At 42.2% G+C, this 20,933-nt stretch overlaps 1 protein-coding gene across 3 annotated transcripts in view; it reads right to left on the bottom strand.

The window, feature by feature from the left end:
• Astn1 (astrotactin 1) overlaps positions 1-20,933 on the bottom strand; it is a 331,275-nt gene that overhangs the window by 77,295 nt on the left and 233,047 nt on the right. For all 3 annotated transcript variants that reach the window (XM_036202074.1, XM_036202075.1, XM_036202076.1), the window contains exons 10-14: positions 18,750-18,887; positions 18,107-18,257; positions 9,193-9,359; positions 5,998-6,192; positions 4,508-4,635 (exon numbers count right to left, since the gene is read on the bottom strand). In XM_036202074.1, the coding sequence (XP_036057967.1) occupies positions 4,508-4,635; positions 5,998-6,192; positions 9,193-9,359; positions 18,107-18,257; positions 18,750-18,887 (779 nt within the window). The remainder of the gene's footprint in view (positions 1-4,507; positions 4,636-5,997; positions 6,193-9,192; positions 9,360-18,106; positions 18,258-18,749; positions 18,888-20,933) is intronic.

Below are 20,933 nucleotides of genomic sequence, written 5' to 3' on the forward strand. Positions count from 1 at the left end.
GCAGAGCCATGCCAATACAGTGTCACATCCACTCTGTTGCTATCTGAAAATGTCTATTTATAAAACACACCAAGTCTAAGTAATAAAAATCGTCAACACATGGGGTGGATCCCTTTAATTGAACGGTGTCTTAGCAGGACAAAAAGTAGACAAGAAACCAGGAGACCTGGGCTCCAAGGCTAGGGTTGCTACAGCTGGAAGTTTCAGAATGAAAAGTACTTTAACATCTGTCACTTTTCCTTCTCACAACCCAAGTATGTTCTTGCTGGCTACCTAGCTTTGGGACATTGTGGTTCCTGGATGTTTAATCTGCAAAACCAGAGGCTTGGCTGAAATATCTTTTGGTTTCCTTTTCACTTCTGTGACTTCAAATAGGTGTACATATGACTTCAGGCAAGCAATGCCGGGTTTCTGTTTTCATACCTGAAAAGTGGGGCTGAAGGCATTTATCCCAGTTACTACACAGACAGGGGGTGAAAGCCAAAGAAAATTAGAAGCATAAAACCCTTTGGGGAGAAAACAAAGCAACATGTGTATGCATGTCCCTATGACATTATCACCTTCTCTCTCTCTCTCTCTCTCTCTCTCTCTCTCTCTCTCTCTCTCTCTCTCATCACCCATACATGTGCAAACTTGACATTTATTAACTGATACATTGCTGTGACTCTGTAGACTTAATTCCAGAACAACATGGAGAACGTAAGAGTAAGTAACAGGTATGCATGTTTGGAGATAAGCATGATGCTATCTCACCTCTACCCAGGATGAATTATCTAGACTTGGGTATTTAATAATCAAACACACTTCCAAGTGGCTATGCTTGGACTCCATGGCAGGCCAAAAAGTGGTTATGTAACTGTTAGTGCTTGGAAAGTGTCTGCCTGTACCTACTTACAGATAATTCTTCCCTTAGTTACAAAGGAAGGATAAAGTACATAATTTCTAGCTGAGTCATGTTTCTTTCTCAGCATGTCCTTGACAGGCACTCAGGTTTATTTTGTTATCATTTTAGAACACATTTACAACCAAATGAATTTTTCCCAAACAAAATGTCTCTGGCTATGTTTCTTTGAGAATAGATATTGTTTTTTTATTTTATATTTTTAGCCCATGCTTGAGAACATAGTTCATGAACATGCCTGAGTATAATCTGAAAAGAGAAGGGGAGGAGAGAGAAGGGACTAGAAGAAAAAGATGAAGGGAGGGGAGGGGAAATGAAAGCATGTACAAATGGACAGAAGACAGAACAATCCAGAAGCAGAATTCTACCCCAAATCTATACCAACTGCTTGGAAAACTATCCCATCCCATTGTCTCTACTAACCCATCCAAGAAGCCAACCTAAAACCCAAAAGTCAGTGCGTGGAAAGCCAGACCCTCCCTAGCATACTGCCCAAGAAGCCTAAGAACTGTCCCCATAACAATTTCATCCAAACACCTGGGATCTTATTCATGACTGAGTGTCTAATACATACCCCTAGCCAATGGTAGAGGTTCCAGTTAGCTTACCTACAGTATCCCCATGTCAAGAGCTGGCAGTCATACCTGTAACCTTCTCCTTTCTCATGAAGATTTTCCACTTTTCTCTCTACCTTTGAGACTGTGCCAGACCACAAATGACAGCTGTTGTGTTCCTTTCTATCATCAGCCCAGAATAAATGGCTATTACCTGTTTGTATCTGGCTGGCCTTCCTCTATTTCCATGCAACCCGTAACAGTGGGAGAACCGAGAAGCTCGGAGTTTAACTGTTATTCTGAAGAAACCAATGAAGACTTATAAATCAGTATTTCCAGAGTGTTATTTAATAATTCTGCCAGATGGTCGGTGTGCAAAGGATTCTCTAGTTAAATAGGGTTGGGAATTGCTGGGTTAAATAAAGTAAAAGCGATTCCTTGCCTGCAGGCTTTCTAATACTAAGGTGATGTGAGTTACTGAGAGAAGGATTCTACATGCAGTTCTCCTGAACATATTTGAGGTCAGAACCTGTTTATGAATAGAACTTTGATTTTCCGTGAAAAAAACAAAGCACAAAACATGCTTAGAAGTGCTGAGACAGAAGATTCTGAAGATCACTTTAGCTCTAAAACCCTCCAAGCTTATAGGTTTGTGAGGATTATGGCCCATAACAACACAGTGTGACAGTAGGCCAGAGTCACTGTGTCACTGCATGGAAAGTGATCATGAAAGTGTTACCAGAACTGGCCAGAGAATATGGAAGGGATTTGGTCAGTCATGTCTTTTTCAATCCTTCTAGTTATTTTGTGTTAAAAACATGAGAGTTTACTCTTTGTTTATATCTTAGAGAGACATGCCCTTGGACTAACAAGCTCTGCTTAACCAAAACAGGTTAAAAGCAGATAGAAAAGCCACCAGGTCAGGAAGCATTCACGTTGACTGGGAGCCATGCACATCAGAAGGGACTCAGCTTGTCATTTTTAACATTAAGTCCCATAAAGAGAAGTCCAGGAACACTGGGGTAAATATAATTCTGTTGTGGTTAAGAATGTAATTTGAAGCATTTCCTTATCTCAAAGATGTGAATTCAAGTATAGGTGCTTCTGACATCTCAGTTCTATCCCACTTACTCCTTCTGAAAAGCTGCTGGCATCATCCTAGGCTGCACTAGGCATCCTCTTAGCCTGGTAATTGCAGGACAATATTCCTTTCCAATATGTACCATAAATGCGGTGTGTGTGGGGGGGGGAACTAGTGGGTGTTTAAACAAGCAGATCATTAGAAGCACGGAACTTGCCTTGTTTGTAGGTGCCAGCTCCCAAGCCTCCTTTATAAGTACACACACACACACACACACACACACACACACACACACAGACAGAGAGAGAGAAAGAGAGAGACAGAGACAGAGACAGAGACAGAGGGAGACAGAGACAGACAGAGAAAGAGAGTGGAGTGTTTCTCAGTAAACAAAATGGAAGTGATGCTAGAGACCTATGTTTTTAGGAAGCACTTCTGAGTCTACATGTTAATTGTGTGTGTGCGTGTGTGTGTAGTCAGTTTTCCTCAGAAAACCTATTTTTGATCTTGAAGAGATTCCTGGAAGGCCTAGAATGTATCTATTTTTTTATTATTACTTTATGCTGCTTCTTTCCATGCTACAGAAAAGACACAAAGGAGGCATGGGCACCTTTTTTAATATTGAGACATGATATTGTTGAGAAACAACGTCATCATCCACAAAACTCATGCTCAAGAAATGGAGTACCAAAAAGAAAGAAAGAAAGCAACAAATCACCAAAATATCTCATTGGGTTAGAAGTAAGTTTACCATTTTGTGCTAGGCTACACTTCCCACCACATGCATTTGCAGGCTGTACATGCTGAACAGTACTTCTCATTGGTCCATTTATTTAGTTAACAAACACACATGCCACGATGTGTTAGGAATCACTTCCATTAGTGTTAGTCTCTCATATCAATTCTATGGGGAAGACGGTGTTATAATACACATTTTTAAAGGCAAAAGACACAGCAGTACAGAGAAGTTAAATGACTTGTCCTGAACTTAGACGAGTAAGGAGCAGATCCCAGCTGCCAGGCTCTGGAGCCCACGCTAATAATTACTATGCTTCATTGCCTCAGGAAGAACCACTTCTAATCCCTGGTATCTGTTGAAGGCTTATGCTTAGCCATTCATTAAAAAATGGAGGAAAGGAGGCAGAAAGTATAGAATAAGGAAGACAGAATGAATAAGGTAGAAGAATAATGAAGAAACAAGCATAACCAATGAAATTGAGCTCAAGCATATTGTTCTAGCAAACGATGCCAAATCCCAAGTTACCGATTTCTAGAGCTCATGGGGCACCTCAAGCTCCTTCTTAGCTCAAAGAGGATCTACCTAGAAGCCAAGGCCAGAAAGAAACAGCCCACCCTATGGGCCCTGCCTCCACTAATGAAGTCACATCTCTGTCCCATAGAGACCAAGAGAAGGAACTGTGGGATTGGGGAACAGGGGGACAGGATTTAATGTCCCCTTCACATCATGAGGGATCAAGAGGCCTTCACACAATAGAGCTAGGTTCAAATACAGGGTCACTGGCTAACAAAACTCTGTCAGTCTCTCTCTGTCTTATCTCACTGCTCCAGAAGTTCTCTGCAGGGTCCACACTATCAATGCATGTTCAGGGGATAGATGTACTCCATTTTCTCTCTGCCTCCATGACCTACATACCTCAAACCCAACCAAAACCTCTGAATGTATATGCATCCACTGTGGCATTTTCCCCCACCTCCTTGAAGAATTTCTATAAAATTTAGCAAGAAAAATAAATTATCACAGCCATTTTGTAGCAATTATATGAGAATATTGACAATTTTACTGATAATTAATCCTAATAATATTTGATTTTTATAACAGATCGTTTATCATATTTGAATGAAATGACTGACTTGGGAACAAAAATGAGCATGGTCAAGCGACTGCCATGATTTTAAGAAATTTTGGATATCTGCCTGGGTTTGGCTGTATAAAGGTGAAGGCATTCTTACCAGTCAGAAAGTCAGGGTCAGGGGTAGGCTCTGAGATTTCCTCTAGACACTGATTCTCCAGTGGGACAGTGGCAACCACAAGACCATCCGGCAGTTGCTGGTCTAAACCACGAACAAAGTTGTTTTGTCTAGAAACAAAGCAGACCTTCATTTTCTGCCTGTCCACGGTACTCCTCAGCATGCAGCCCATATTTCAACACACAGTGTAAAACGTCTTTCTGGTCCAAAAGTCGTGCCTCACCTTGAGACACATTTGGTGCACATGACATGAGTTAGTCATGTGAATAAGGGAGGTAAAGGGGGCATAGAGATGAGAGGTGAGTCAGCTGAAAAAGTCTATGAGCAGAGTAGAGAATGCTTCCCTCCACCCCAGGTGACCCCTCTGACTCCCTCTCTACAAGATGCCAATGCTCTCAGTTATATTTGTAAAATACAGAGAATACTCTGGCTATCACAAGACCAATTATGATACCATACTTACCACCCTGGAAAACCAATTCCATGTTGAAAATGGAAAATACTTGCAAAGTTTCTTGTCCATGACAGAAACAGGAGCTGAATACAAGAACTACCTTAAAAATTTGCCTCCAATTTGTTCCTACAAGCATAGATTAGATTGCTATCTAGTTGTGTTTTATGTTAGAATACTGTTATCTCCACTGTCATAATCCTTATCATCATCTCATGGAAAGCATATTCCCATGGCTTCTAAGTAAATTCAAATAGCCCAAGGAAGAACAGGTATGAGGGTCAAATGGGGAATCTCTTGCAGAGTTTCTTAATAAATGGTTCAAAATGTTTTGTCCACAGAGGTGCTTTTTAATCTTCAAAATAATTAAATGTCCCAAATATTTGGCCATGATCATAAATGTCAATATTTACATGTTAGAAATTAAATGAGGAAATTTAAAAATTACTATTAAATTACCAATAAACACATTCAATATCAACCTGTATTATGGGAAAAAGGGCAATGGCATTATTTTATATATTTTAATATCTGATTTAATAGAAGACAATTGGATTCTCACAACTGAATCCAACTTATTACAACATGTTATTTTACTTGAAATATATGAAAGAAATTTAGCTTTCGAATATGTAGAACCTAAGTACTCCCCAAAGAGGTCTAGTGATGTCCAAGAATCCTTTGAGCACACTCTGAGGGCTGCTGTTCTAGACTCACTCACAAGCGAGGTCTTAAGATTTGGAGGTAAAATGGAACTTGAACATTTTGGTGTGGCTTCAATGTGAAATCTTGAAGGGAAGATTTTGTTTAAGGTTTTACCATACACCCAGCATGCTTCTTAGATTCTTGAATGAAGAGTGTAGATTTGAACAGGATTATGGGCAAGAACACAATCTGTCCCTGTAGGTATATCACATTCACCCTGATCTAAGATATACAACATCATGCTGAGAATAAGGCTCTTCAGAGTGGAAGGTACACAACACCCCTGAAAAGTCAGCTCTATGCATATGAAGTTCACCTGAATGTTCCTTTTAGCACCTGTCCAGCAGCTACTTCTTTGGACTGGTTGTTGTAACCAAAGAACATTTCCCCAAAGAGAGTCTGGTTCATAGGGACCTCTCTGCTTTCTGCACAGTCACCTCCCTCTGGGCAGGTCTCTGTGACAAGTTGACAAGACCGTCCATCCACCCCAAGCTTGTAGTCTTCGATACACCTAACAGGATAGAGAACTCAAGAAGTTATTCGTCGATGAGTCATCAGGGCAAATCAACACAATAAATTGGGATCAATGCTTGTGGAGAAATGTTGGATGATCTCAAACTAGGAATAAACCTTTTGATTTAGGTCTCTTAAAACGCAGCTTCATACATCTATAAAGTAAGGCACTTTTCATCATGGCCACATCAAATGTTTATGTTTCCTTAGATGGTAAGCCTTTTCGGACTCCACCTGTTCTAGCTCTCTGATTTCTAAAGTTGAGGATTAGAGGAGATCAGCTTATAAGTGAGTTAACATACTCAAATGTAAGGTATGCCAGCATTTTTCTCAAGAATATTCTGTGGAGCCTCTGCATTTGTTTGCAGGGTAATCAGGCAGCAAAAGAGTAACAGTGTGCTCAAGAAATTAATAACTCTCAAATCTGGTCCTGTGGTAAGTCAACTAAGAAATGAGGAAGATCTGTGATCTTCTAGCTGCGCTCTGTTTGAGGACATACAAACAAACCAGCAGCTCATACAAACTCCCCTCCACTCAGCGCTGACATCCAGAACTAAATAGATGCCAGGGCACAGTGTGAGTCCTGTGTGCTCCGTAAACCAACAATTGCCTCCTCACTGCTTTCCGCGTTGCGCTGCTCTAATGGGAAAGTAATACTAATTTGATAACCATGGGTCAGTGACTCATAAGTCATCAATTGGACTTTATTTGTAGTTATTTTATGAGTAATATACACTTGTTAACTCAAGTAAGACTTAATTCTTTAATAAGGCTGCCATTGTTTTTTTAAAAAAATAAAGATTTCTTCCCCTCCTTAGAAATAGAACAAATTTAAAATTTTAAGATGATTAGATACTGAACACATCAATGATCACTATCTGTAGTAACTGTAATAGGTTAAAAGCTTCAGTCCTTTATAGAGGCCCAAAGGATCATAGTTTTTAAAAGTAGACATAATACTGTAACAACATTAATGCTGTCCTTAACTGTAACTCTGGGCCAGCTGCTTCAACTCTTGTGAGGTTTCAATTCCCAAACTGCAGGAAGGGTGGGAGGAGTAGCTGTTGCACTAGAGTGTTGAGGAAATTAATTTATATATTCAACATATAAAATGTACACCATGCTGAAAGTACAGCTAGTGCTGGCTAAACGCTGCTATTATTATTAGCAGAGGTGCAAATGAGGACCATGGGCAAACAACCTGAACTGCTAATTCTCCCCATTTCCCATTTATATGGTTGTGTGAACAGGCGTGAATAGAGCATTTTAATTATAAGTGCATGCTGTTTGCTCTGTGTATAAGAACCTCAAATCAGGACATATCTGAAAGACTATATATAGTGCCTTGGAAAAGACTAATCAACATGTGCCTATTTCCAACTGAAACCCGAAAGAAAGTCCAGTGAGAAATCATGGCTTTTGTTCAGGGAACTGGCATGATTCAAGGCCCACAGAGAACTGACTCCATGACTCAGAGGAGGTCTGGGACAAGACCTTGAAATGGCTCCTTCCTCTAGCCATATAAACTAGAGTTTGGATGATAGGGGGTTAAAGCTGACTGGTTCCATTTCAGTCCACTTGACACCTGCCTGTCTCTTCCATATGGCTCCATTTCTCATTCTTCTGTCCAAGTATTGCACAGCAAACTTTTTGAGAGGGGAGACCAGGCTGGTCACCCTGCTGTTCCTGTTGTATCTACCACCTAACAAGGTTCTCTGCACAAGCAGGTGATGAAATGTACATACAGTAAATAAAAAGGAATGTAACTTTGGCTGAATCTGCTTCCATTAATTGAAGTGGGTCAACCTTAATGGTCACATTACAGAGAACATTAAAATTTAGAGCAAGCTTCTATTTATGGAATGGGATTTTACAAGAAACTAAATATGAAAATTGCTCAATTGCAAAGAAATGAGATAAAATACAATAAACTAACAGTAGAAGTGCACTGGAAATCTTTTCATGGTTACTCAGCAGGCACCGGCTTTTAGCAAGCCCCTAACATAGTTTTATGACTTTAAACATTGATTTCCATTGCAAGCTTATTAGATGGTGAGATTCTTGAAGACACAAACCTAAATGCTACTTTCTTCAGCAGCCCAGTGGTCAGTGTGGTGTGTGTGCACCCCAACTGACTTGCAGTAACAGAGTGGGGTGGGAAAGTGGGGGACAGAAGCAGGGAGGGTGGGAAGAGAGCAAAGGATAGATAAGCAATCTATGGGCATAGCAGAATTGGCTAAATCTTTATTTACTTGATAAATATAGCATGAAAATGGCTTTAAATATAATTTCACTCAGCGATACAAATTTAAATTTTGAGAAAACTGCAGAGCTTTTAAAAAAGTCAGAAGGGCCTGAATTCTGCTCCTAATTTTCTCATTTACTAACTTTCCAGTCTTGAGGGAGATCGTTCATTTCCCTGGACATTCCTTTTCTCACCTGTGAAATGGGGTGGCATTGCCCACCCTGTTCGCTCACATGGATGGGGGAGAGAGCTGATCACAGGAAGAGCATTAGACTGGGGGTAACTAATAACTTTGCGGAAGGAGGGCAGGCTGGGCAAACTACAGGGACTCTGGGAGCAGAATTTGAAGTTTGCACTTTTTTAAAACCACTTCTCCTTCCCTCCTTTGATACTCTGGTAGTTTCACATAGTCTATCTCAAGTTTTGGACCATGGGAATAGTTTCTGTCCCCAAACACATCATTAACATAGCTCCTCCAAGGCAACACTTGGAACACCCTGCCTTAATTGGGCAATGATTTATGTAAACCATGCCGTTAATTTTTTCCTTTCAGGTAAGCCCGAGGCTGCATTACTATAGCCTCCAGATTAGACTTGCCATAAGGTTCCTCTATGTTAGATTATCAATGTGCTCATCCTGTTCTACCAGCTCTCTCCTTAGAGCCTAGGGAATGACCAATCCATTAACAAGGACCTACTAGGGTTTCAGCACTCAAAGTCCCTTGGCCCAGCAACCTCATGCCTGCTCACTCACCCGCAAAACATGAGGATATTGTACAAGGTGGGGTCATCTGGAAAAGGCGCCATCTGCTGGAGGCACAGCTGTTCGCAGCCGCCGTTGAAACCATCTGAGCAGTCCACTCCAATGTGGCGGTCATAGCAGCCTGAGCTGTCCTTCATAGGGCTGAGTCCTGAAGGGCACTGGCACAACCAGAAAGCATCCACACCAGTGGGTAAAAAGAAGACCAAAGTGCAGCCCTGACACACTCCATGTGAAACTATTACCCCTGGCAAATAATCCATGGATTTCCTTTTGCCTTTTTGCAACCTTTTAAAAGCAAAGAACCTTCTTTTTTTTTTTTTTTTTTGACATCTTTCTGCTTCTCTCTGGGAACAACTCACACACATTTGCATTAAGCCTCTGGCTCTGAGCAGGCTGGCATGGAGCTATATGGCAAGACAGAGCAAAAGAAGAATGCTGCTTCCTAATTGGACCTCAGGCTGGCAGAAGAGGGGAAGTGATGGGCCAGAAATAAAATGTATTAAGCAGGGATTCCTGGGGACTAGGCAGAGCCATGGTGCTGTTTGAACTCCACATTAAAAGGGCACGTTATCAATGCTGGTACCTGTTGGCAGCATTGGAGAAATGGAGTGAGCCAGGTCTGCCAGTCTGAGGGTGGAAAGAGACTTCTCCTGTAGCCTTGGAGAGGAGTGTGATGCCCCTCACAGTGGGAAATCCTGGGCTCAACAACTTGCTGTCTCAAAGACACAGCCAACAGCACCTACTACATGAACACCCATGGGTGCTCTGCTTTGGTTTGGCCAGCTAGTTTAATGTGAAACATTCATTCTTCTGCCCCAATTGTCCTCAGTCAACTTCCCAAGGGTAATGGCAAAGGAGGAAATCATTGCACCCGCGGATCTCGGGAAAGATCATGGAGCAAGGGGAGCCCCAGCAATGCTTTCACAGACCCCAGCAAGTAGCCTACCTCATTGTCTAATCCATCTGTGGTTGTTTGAAAGAGAATGCCCCCCAAATGGAGTGGCACTATTAGGAGGTGTGGCCTTGTTGGAGGAAGGGTGTCTCTGTGGGGACGGGCTTTGAGGTCTCTTTTCTCAAGCTTCAGTGTGACAGTCGACTTCCTGTTGCCTCTCAGTCAAGATGTAGGGCTCTCAGCTCTAGCACTACATCTGCCTGCTTACTGCCATGTTCCATGCCATGATGCTAATGGACTGAACCTCTGAAACTGTGAGCCCTGCACCCCAGTAAATGTTTCTTTGTAAGTGTTGCCATGGTCATGGTGTCTCTTCATAGTAACAAAAATCCCTAAGATGCCAACCCTCCAAGCAGCCCATGAGATGAGAAGTGTGACCCATATGAGGAAACAAGGCACAGAGTCCTAGCGTCGTAGCTGTTTCAAGCAGGTCCACATTTGACTCACTGGCAGATCGTCCCGATTCAGTGGCTCCATCATCTCCTACATCACACTCAGACTCTGCGTGACAGACCTATTTACTAAACACTGAGCCTGTACTATTTCCTCTCATAGTTTCCTCTGGTATCCTCGTTCAAAGACAAAGGAACCCCTGATATTGCACTAGAATCTCTAAAATCCTATTTTTGATTTTTTAAATTGTATTTTAAGTTTTGCCACCTGGATCCTTGTGCCTGTGTGAAGATGTTTTGTTTTGTTTTCTTTTTTTGTTTTTGTTTTTTTTTTGTTTGTTTGTTTGTTTTTTTTCAGAGCTGAGGACTGAACCCAGGGCCTTGTGCTTGCTTAGCAAATGCTCTGCCACTGAGCTAAATTCCCCAGCCCCCTGTGTGAAGATGTAGTGCATTAATATCAACACTAATTCTAACAGGCTGGGTGGAAGGCATACATGAAGGCCAGGCTTGAGCTGCTGGAGTGGGGCAGAGCTGAGATTATGTCTAGATTTGATTCCAAAACTCAGGATTTTAATAAATATATTTTATTTTATTTTTATATCATCTATCTATCTATCTATCTACCTACCTACCTACTTATCAATCTATCATCTATCAATCATATATATATATATATATATATATATATATATATATATATATATATATCATCTATCAGTTTATCTATCATCTATCCTGTCTCCTTTCACTCTCCACTATCTGGCTTGTCCTCTCTCTCTTCTGCCAGGCACCTTAGCTTAGCACAGAGCTTTGGGCTTGGCAGATGTGTCTCTGAAAAACCACCTCTCCTCCCTCCTCCTTCCCCAGTCAACTATCACAGCAGGAAATGCACTGTTTACTGACACTAATTCTGCGATTTCCTAAACAAATGCCCCCTAAGACCTGCCAGGCCCCCAGCTTGGTCCATCTCCTCTTCCCAAGAAGGCAGATGGAAAGCTGGAAGGTGGCAGTGTTTAAAGCCAATTCCAAGGGCTACCCCCTGCTGTGTACACCCAGATGTTCCCCATAATGGTTATGATGGCAAACAAGCAAATGAAGAAGCTGAGGATTGCACCCCACAATTTATTGCCTACCCCCACCAAGTTCCTCGGCCACCCAGCTGTTAGGCCAGATGTGTCACCAGAGGAGGCTGGCTTAGGCACCATGTGGCTGCCAAGGCATGATTTGGATATGGAAACACAAAGTGTTATTGGAATTAAATGTCTTGTATTAGTGGCCAGGAGTTGTCCCTACCACCACCACCTTTATAAAGCTTGTTAGAAGCCATCAAGCAGAGATAAAGCCAGTTGTCCTGCCAATACTGCTTAGCATAATTTCAACCCTCACACCAGATAGCTCTATCAGTCCCAAGCCAGGACTCCCTAGCTTCTCAGCCACCTGCTTTTTTTTCAGAGCGCTCCATTATGCACAACTTTTGACAAAGACTTTGCTGAATAAAACAGGAGCAGGCTTTGTTCTGGAATTCCATGTCCTAGCATATTTCCATCTTGCCTGGCCGTAATGCCTAGATGACCACGGCTGCTCCTAAGTGGACCACTTGATGTTTAGATTCTCTTAAAAGATTTGGAGAGAAGACTACATTAGCTATTTTGTCCACATTGGATTTTTTCTTATAGGTAAAGCTAAATTAATAACCATAGCTATAATGAATTAGGCAATTCTTTTTATAGTCCATTTTTATCTATGTGTATTTTCTGTAGTTCCAACAACACAGGTACACTGTATCTTCTCCATTTTTAGGTAACTCAAAAAAACAAACTTGTTTAAGGTCACTATGGTAGGAAATGGCAGAAACAAATGTTGGGCCTAGATCTGTCTGACTCCAAAGCTTGCGTGTGTTTCTGACATGTCATTTTGCAACTGTGATCAAATCTGGATTTCTTGGAAGAAAGAAAGGCAATGCATCAACAGTGTAAACCACCCTGTAGATTTGCTATTTGACTATTTTGAGCCATTTCTGAAGCATATTCTTAGATAAATTACGGACTTATAGATTTAGCCTAATATTTTTTGTGTGTCCCTCTTTACACACACACACACACACACACACACACCATGTTATTAGTGGAACTATTTTAGAACAAAACACTGCAAGCTGTCTAGAGTGATGACCTTGAAGGCAAAACAAGATCCTCAGTCACTGAGAAAGATGCAATTATCTTTATTGTACTGTAACTAACTTGGGCAGCAGTTCAGAGCATTTTAGAAATATTTCCAGGAAAAATATGTTGAAATGAAAAACTGAAATTTTTTTTATAGCTCTTGGTATACGGTGCATCTATTCCCTAGGGAGCTAATCATTCAGTCATCCATGGAATAAATTTGGTTTTTCATGTGTCTTCCCTCGGTTAATACATTCAAATTTCAGGTTTCCTCACATTTTTGACTTGACTATAAAGCGAGGATACAATCAGCTGTGGTCCTGCTTTTGGAAGTAAGTGCAGCCCTAGCCACGGGGTCTGAGAAGTCCTTGTCGATAGAAGTTGCATTTTCTGCTGGCAAGACTTGGATATTCTCTCCTCCTAGCTGTGGGTAATCCTTCCATTTGGTCATTGAATGAGAACCATTTGCCCAGGAGAGAGCCCCAAGGTCATATATTAACCCCACTTTGCATAGGTTATACTCAGCAGTCCCAGGGACTTTATGAACTACAGACTTAAAAAGAAAACTCCATTTATTATAACCATAGCCCTCCCCAACCAGGAAGATCTAATAAATGAGCTCATATTTCAGTGACCCCTAAAATACACAAGGTTAATCATCTTTCATGAGATGTTCATGGCTTCTTGACTCATTACTAGTCTAAGGCATAATTTGCTAATGAGATTAAAATGATTTTCCCATTCAAATCCCTTTCTTTGCCATCTTTCCCCCTCTTTTTCTACCAATGAGTTTTGGTTGATTAATTACTTAGGAGACTAAATTGGAGACCACATATCTCAGTTCCAGATTACGAAGCAGATACTCTGTTGGCAGATGGGTATGAGTGATGGACACATGAGCTTATTTGCGTCCCCTGGGAGAAGAGGGACAGATTTCAGCAGCTGAGCTTGCCTCACCTTACTTGGATGATTCATAAGGCATGTGACCACACTTTCTACTGGAAATAGGTTCTTTTTTACTACGTGGCAATCTCATTCATTTTTCAAGTGATGATTTCCACAATTTCTTGATGGGCTTTGACATATTGGTCCAAGATATGCAGGAATTCTCCCAAGGGGAAGAGTGTGATAGAGTTAAATTTATATTTCAGGCTGTTGTGGTTGCCTGCCCCAATTTCTCTAGAAATCTCTGAAGTGTATTAATTTACTTATTGTCCTACAGAGAGGAGAGATGCTCATCTCTAATGGTCCCTGCACATCTGTGCTCTAGTAGAGGTAAAATGACACATGTTATGGGAAACCACAGTAGACAGCAGGTGGATGAAGGGAATCAGGGTCACTGAGAAGGCCATGCAGAGAAGGTCATGTGTTTCATTCACAAGATGCAGGGCTGTTGATCCTGCTCCTTTCATGGCCACCGTCTACTTATCTAGTGTATTTTAATCTCTTACAAAGCAAAAGCATTTGTTGGCCATTTTCAGCATGAGTGTGAGTGTGTAGCTGAGGAAGACACATAGGGTTTCCTATTTTCTTTACTTTTGGTATAGCAGTGGTAGTAGTTTTCCAATTTTCAGGACACATTTTATGTTGAACCTTAGTAGGTGAGCTTGATAAGAGTGAAGGGGGTTGGCAAGATGGATCCGTCAGTAAAGTGATTGTTGCCCAAGCATGAGGATGTGAGTTTACATTCCCTACACCCATAGAAATATAAACCTGGTCTGTATGAATGCCTGTAATCTCAGCACCAAGGAGGTACACATATAAGGATCTCTGGGGCTTTGTGGCTTTTAGCAAGGTTGTCTCATTGAATTCTTCAGATCTAGGTTTAGTGAGAGATCTCATCGTAAAGAATAAGGTAAAAAGTGATTAAGGAAGGCAATTGATGTTTTCCTCTGGCCTCCACATGATGTGTGCGCATGTGCGCATACACACACACACACACACACACACACACACACACACACACACTCATTATAATAGTTGATAAGGAAGCCTTCATGAAAACTGGGTTTGGATGGGGGTGTGGTGTTCTATTTGCTAAGTCTATTCAATTCCCACTGCCATTACTCATTACTCATGGATGGTTCATCCAAATTTGTCTGTAAGACATGCATAGAAATGTAAGAGCCTATCTAACCCTACATGGCCAAAAAGACTTTACAGATAAGATTAAATCAAGGATCTTTAGATGAGAGGATTATCTGGAATTATTTAGATTGGCTTGATGTAACCACAGGAGTGTTAAAAGTGGAAGAGAGACACAGAATGGAAAAGAAATAAGCTACAGAATAATAGTTAGAAAAAAAGAATTGTCTCTGGTTTTAGTTAGAGGTGTACCAATAGAGCCCTGAAAAGAGAAAAGTGTACAGAATCCAGAAGCTGAAAAAGGTAAAGGAATTGGTTCTCTCCAGGACCTCCAGAAAGGAATATAGCACTGACCATTCCTGAATTTCAACCCAGTGAGAAGCCCATCCTGGATTTGCATGTAGAATTGCAATATAATTCATTTGTATAGCTTTAGGCCACTAAAATCAGTGTGATTTGTTCCAGCAACAATATGAAGGTGTCTTATGGAGGAGACTTTGAGGACAGTGAGTAAGGTCTGGCCATTAGTAGTGGGTGGTAGCCATAAGCTCTGGGAATCCTCTGGAAGCTTTTCCCAGTCCTTGGTTGTTAGAGAGTAGTTGCATTTTTGTAATGGTGTGTTCAGGTTGGCACAACGTTCTGGCTTTCACAGGTATTTGTTTCCTGTCCTTGGAGACTGTATAAACAACAGGGTAATTAACTGGAGGCAATAAACCCCCAGGAGTTGATGCATGATTGAAAGAGCCTTCCTAGAAAGAATTCATTCTAGAATTCTTTGAGCAGAGGGTATGGACATAACATGAATCCTACCTGTCTGACTTGGGTTAAATTAGAAAACATGTAGATGCAGCTTCTTCAAAGTCCCTATCTCTGACTCCTTCTGGGTTCTTGAAGGTCCAGCATGCTCTCATTTCTCATGCTTTTCTCTTTTCATAAGCATATGTCTTTTATGGGAAGTCTTTCCTTTCAACACACAAAAGACTGAAAACAAGGTCTATATGCAGAGGTGGGTCAATTCTCAAATTGCAGTGTCTATGGATTATCTTTGCCTCTAGCCCATCTCCAGATGAAGGACCACTCTGCTAACACACCAGAACCTTGAGATAATACAAATGCCCAGTAGAGGCAGGTCAGGTTCAAAGTCAGATCCCTAGTCATCTTTTCGGTAGGATCACAAGCCTTGTAATGCCATGTATGAGCTCTCACATACTCTACCCTTCTGCTTAGGGATTATCTGCTTCATAGCCAATGAGAAACAGTGAATGAGATATGTCTGCCAATCGGCCTGGCCCCTTTCCCTGTAGGAGCCACGTGGAGTAGTGACTTCAAAGAATTATGCTAATACAGTGCTGGTATAATTGGGTGACTTCGGCAGTGGCTCCAGTTCTGCAAATGCATATTCATCAGAGCTATTCCTGCTAGCTCCGTCTCACAGATTACAATGTGGAAACTGTAGGACTCCATCAGCACAGCTACATGCCAAGTGAAAGGTCAAGGATGGCCAAGAGAAGGCACCTGACAGGCAACTCCTGCCCTGGAGGAAGGGTCCTCATAAGACAAAGTAGCAAGAATGAGGGAGTCAATTCTTGCATATAAATATTCAAACCATGTGTCGGTGGCTAATAAGGGTGGGCAAGGGAGGATCACTTAGATGCACGCCCAGGTTCCAGTACTTAAAATGACCCCAGAAAATAATAAGGAATGATAGGTTGAAATCGGGGTAAAGAGAAGCACGCTGGATAGTAAAAGAGAAAAACAAAGTACCTCATCTTGGAGCTCCTGGGAAACTCAGGTGTATGGAACTGGCCAAAGGAGGAGAGCACTGAAGGGCACCAACTCACCTCCTGGCTGCCTGTGGAAGCCATGCACTAACAAGTGCTTCCCTTTGTATTCCCCCAAGATTCCCCCTGTTCTTTTTGTCCTCTTTGGGTATCTGCCAGATCCTCCTATCTGCCATGCAGCTTTATCTTTCTTTTGCCTTTCTTCATGTCCACTTGTTTATGATGTAAACCAGACCCCTCCCAGCTGCAGCTTCATTGGTACCAGCTTGGAGACTGCACCCTGGACACCAGATAGACATTCATCATTGACACCTAACAGATCCCTGAATGGAACAGATGCTCAGAGTTGGGCAAGAAGGAGGGCGAAAGATGGGGTTGGCTCAGCATCCTCACAGCTTTCCCATGCTCTGGGTCCCCTCCTACATCACGGCTGTCAGAATGGGAAGTTAAATGGGGCACCATACTCCCCGCTAGGGCTGGAAGTTCCCAGTCCTTTCCTCCAAGCCAATAGTGCAGACTGTGTCTCAATGAATGTTCCCTACCTCCTCTGTTCTCACTTTGAACATCTTCCCTGCCATCCTTCCCTGACCAAGCCCCTCAACCTCCTAAATATTTCATGATTCTCCCCTCTAAACTTCTAAAGAACGTAGGATTAAAAACAGATGGTTGTGTGAGTGGAAACAGCAATGGCAAACATAAAGGAACCAGACCTAATGGCCCCATCACCTCCTGCCTCCATGTACCTTCCTGGTCCAGAACCATCTTCATTTCTATAAGCTGGGTAAGCTAGCATAGGACAACCTAGCCCCCAAAGTCTTACTGGTTAACAATATCACCTGTTTTTAAACTAGCTAAGTCTATAGATCTGAAAATAAAAAGCAAAACAAAGCAGAAACCCACTTCTTAGAAAAGCGTGATTTCCTTGATCTAAGCACCAACTGATCACAATAAATAGGGTCTATGTAGCCCTGGCTGGCCTAGAACTCATTATGTAGACAAAATCTACCTCCAACTCTCAGAGAGGAAGCTGGAGAGCTAAGCATGGGTGCTGAGAACCCCATGCTTTTGCTGTCAGCCTTTGTCTTTAACCACTGAGCCATCTCTCTCATCCCCGATGCCATTTTTGTTCATGTTTTTCTCTACCATTTCAAGCATAACTTATTCTTTTCATTTTCCTAGCTATGGGTGGGTTTCTCCTAAAATTTCCTATTAGGCTTGGAGCCAACGTCATTTGTCGGAGCAATTCATTAGCTTTCAAAGAGCTCCTACCAACTATCTTGTAAGACTGGAAAGACTCCATTATTCAAATCTATGGAAGTTTGTCTGGGAAGGTCTAGAAACCCTAGTAGTGCTCTGTGGGTACTTCTTGATGGCCTGATTAACTCCTCATTCCTATCAAGAGAAAAATTCTTAATTTAGACTAGATGGTGGTCACAGCTAGCTACCATACATATCTTCTTCTGTATGATTATATCACACGTCACCCCCCCCCCACCCCATACAGTAACCTATAGGAGAGAATAACTGACATACCACACAACCAGTAGAGTCCAACTTGCGATCTGAAATGCAGCGGAAATTCTTACTGCAGCCTCCGTTATCCTTGCTGCAATCACGCACTGGCCCAAAGGAGTCTAAGAGGACTTCCAGGCTGTCGAAGGATGATGACGTCATCAGCTCCTCTCTGTATGAAGAAGCAATGGAGGAATCAAGGGATTCCAAAAGCAACAAGTGTCCTTACATTCCATGTCCCAACCTGGTCTGCTTTTTCTGGTCTCCCTCTTCTATAAAAATTGAAGATTAGCCCTATTCAAAGCCCCAAGCTCAGAAATCATGGGCATTCACCATATCTGGGAAATGAGCCAATGTTATAATACCTGGTCAAAGAAGGAGATGCGAATGTAGGCAAGGATATTAACATTTTATTGCCTGCCAGTCCTTGAGGTTTGTGGGAAGTGCTTACAAACTCTAATTTTATGTCCTCTTCCAGTGAATGAGTCTGGGGTTATGCAATATTTACCCAGATAAATATCAGATCCTCGCTGTGTGTGTATATGGGGAACTTGAAGGCAGCTTGTCAACTTGAACTTGCTGTATGCCCTCTCCCCCTGGGTCTGGTACCTTCGGGTACTTTGTCACTCTACCTCCCCAGCTACCCTGAAGCGAGGAGCCTCACCTGACCTCTACAGCATCTTCCATCACGGTCATGTCGGTCTTACACTTTGCGGACGGATTGATGGCCAGTTCAGCTGGTGGAATCACGAAGCTCTTGCTGAGGGGCAACCACATGCCTTCCCCAAGAGTGTAGGTAAATCTGTGTGGACACACACACACCAGGTGCTTATGGCTGAGCATAACTGCCCACTAGCATTCTGTCACTAGCTGTGTCCCCTCCAGGCTTCCTGAAAACTCTGCTGGTTCCCACACACCAGGTGACTACAGGGACACCACACCAAGGAGTTATGATGGAACACAGGAATTATACCAGAACATCTGGGATGCAGTCATGACTTGCTCCCGTCTCAGCCTCCCCATCCCTTGCAGTGCTCTTCAGATAGGTAAAACAGTTGAAATTGTCTGGCATGGGCAGCAGGACTGAGTCAGAGGAAGACAGAGGGGCCTCGGCCCACTCATGGAACCAGAGAACAGAAGATCTGATTAAATGGTGGTCATTCACTAGATATCAGAAGTGGCTTTTATCAAGTCATAAAAAGTGAGCTTCAGATTTTGCAGGTTTAAAGCTGGGTCTCCTTTGTGTTAAGTCATATGAAAATTGGGAGCAGTTTAGTTGAGAAGGGATACTGGCCAGCCCCATCCTCATCCTGTGGCTGTACACTGCAGTGGAAGCCAGGGTTTCTCCCTGCCTGGGGGAGCCCAGAAAAAGAAAAGACAGGAAGGTTTCCTTTTCTTGTTTCTGTATAACAGGAATAGAAGTGACTGAAGTCAGGGGCCTCCAGGGGTGAGAAGAGAGAAATGGACAAATGAGAACAAATGAACAAAACAGGCCCAGATTTATTTTCTGAACTCCTGCCCACACCCTGAACTGACAATGATAACCCATGGGATGCAGGGAAGACTTTTCATTTATTTATTTATTCTTATAACAAGAGCTAAAAGGAATAAAAGAATCAATCAGCATTTCAAGGGAGAGCTTAAGGGAACCAGGAGAGATTATTTGTTTATTTATTCATTCATTTCATCTCAGAGACATTAAAATGCTCTGTATTCACAGCTAAAAAAAAATAGTCTAAGGGATAATAAAAGCAAACATTGGGTGGGACAGCACAAGGCAGTGGCAGCCTAGTGTCTCCTCCCAATTGAAGGATATGGGTGATTAAACAGAACGTTGCACCGGCGCCATCAGCATGCTGGTCACAGCCGCGTTTCAAGCCTTGCTCCTCTCTCCTCCTGCCCATACAGTCTTCTCTCCTCTCTGGGTTGCCTGAGATGTTAGGAAACCAGACTGGTGCCTTATAATTTGTCTATGAAGTGTGTAGCCAGCTCCACAAGGCTGGCCACAAAAGAGATCTACAGACTGGGGATGCCCAGCTTTGTGATTTCTTCCCATGACCTGAATGACAGTCCTTGCTTTAGAGTTGCTGAAAGAGAAGGCAGGTTCCAGCATCACCACAAGAGATTCTAGGAGAAGGGTATATCTCTGTGGAAGTGGGATATGGCCTGGCTTGGTAGATATTTCTCCTCCCATTTTTTTTTTCCTCTGTTTCTTAGTCCTCTCCTGTTCTGAATCCTCTGAACTTCTGGAGATGCTCTGAGGTGTCTCTCATTCTGTAAAAGGCTTTCAGATCTTCCTGCATCTAGGAATGTGAGGTAGTAGGCAAGCCTATGACTTGGTGGAGTGGAGGTGTATAAAAATCATTACATATGATGTCAAACATGGGGCTCAAATATCCACACAGGATCTGAGAAAGTAAGTAGTCTTTCAAGTAGGCTCAGCATACAGAATCATGGATTTTTTTTAAGAGGTCCTGCTATACAGACAAGCACTTGAACAACTAATACTGGGTATAAGAAAAATACGTAATGAGTCTTTCTCTGTCCTGTCAGTTCCCAAATAATGATATAGAGACTTTTTATTAATTATGAAAGTTCAGCCTTAGCTTAGGCTTGTTCCTAACTACCTCTTAAAACTTAAATTAACTCATTTATGTTAATCTGCATTCTGCCACATGTCTTGTGGCTGTTTCTTCTCCTCCTGCACATCCTGCTTTCTTTGCATCTCCTGACATCTCCTCACCTCTCTTCTCCCAAAGTCCTCTCTGTCCCTGAAAATCCCACCTAACTTCTTCCTGCCTAACTATTGACCGTTCAGCTCTTTATTAAACCAATTATAACAATGTAT

This window comes from Onychomys torridus, chromosome 11 (assembly GCF_903995425.1).
Source record: "Onychomys torridus chromosome 11, mOncTor1.1, whole genome shotgun sequence".
Taxonomy (NCBI): Eukaryota; Metazoa; Chordata; class Mammalia; order Rodentia; family Cricetidae; genus Onychomys; species Onychomys torridus.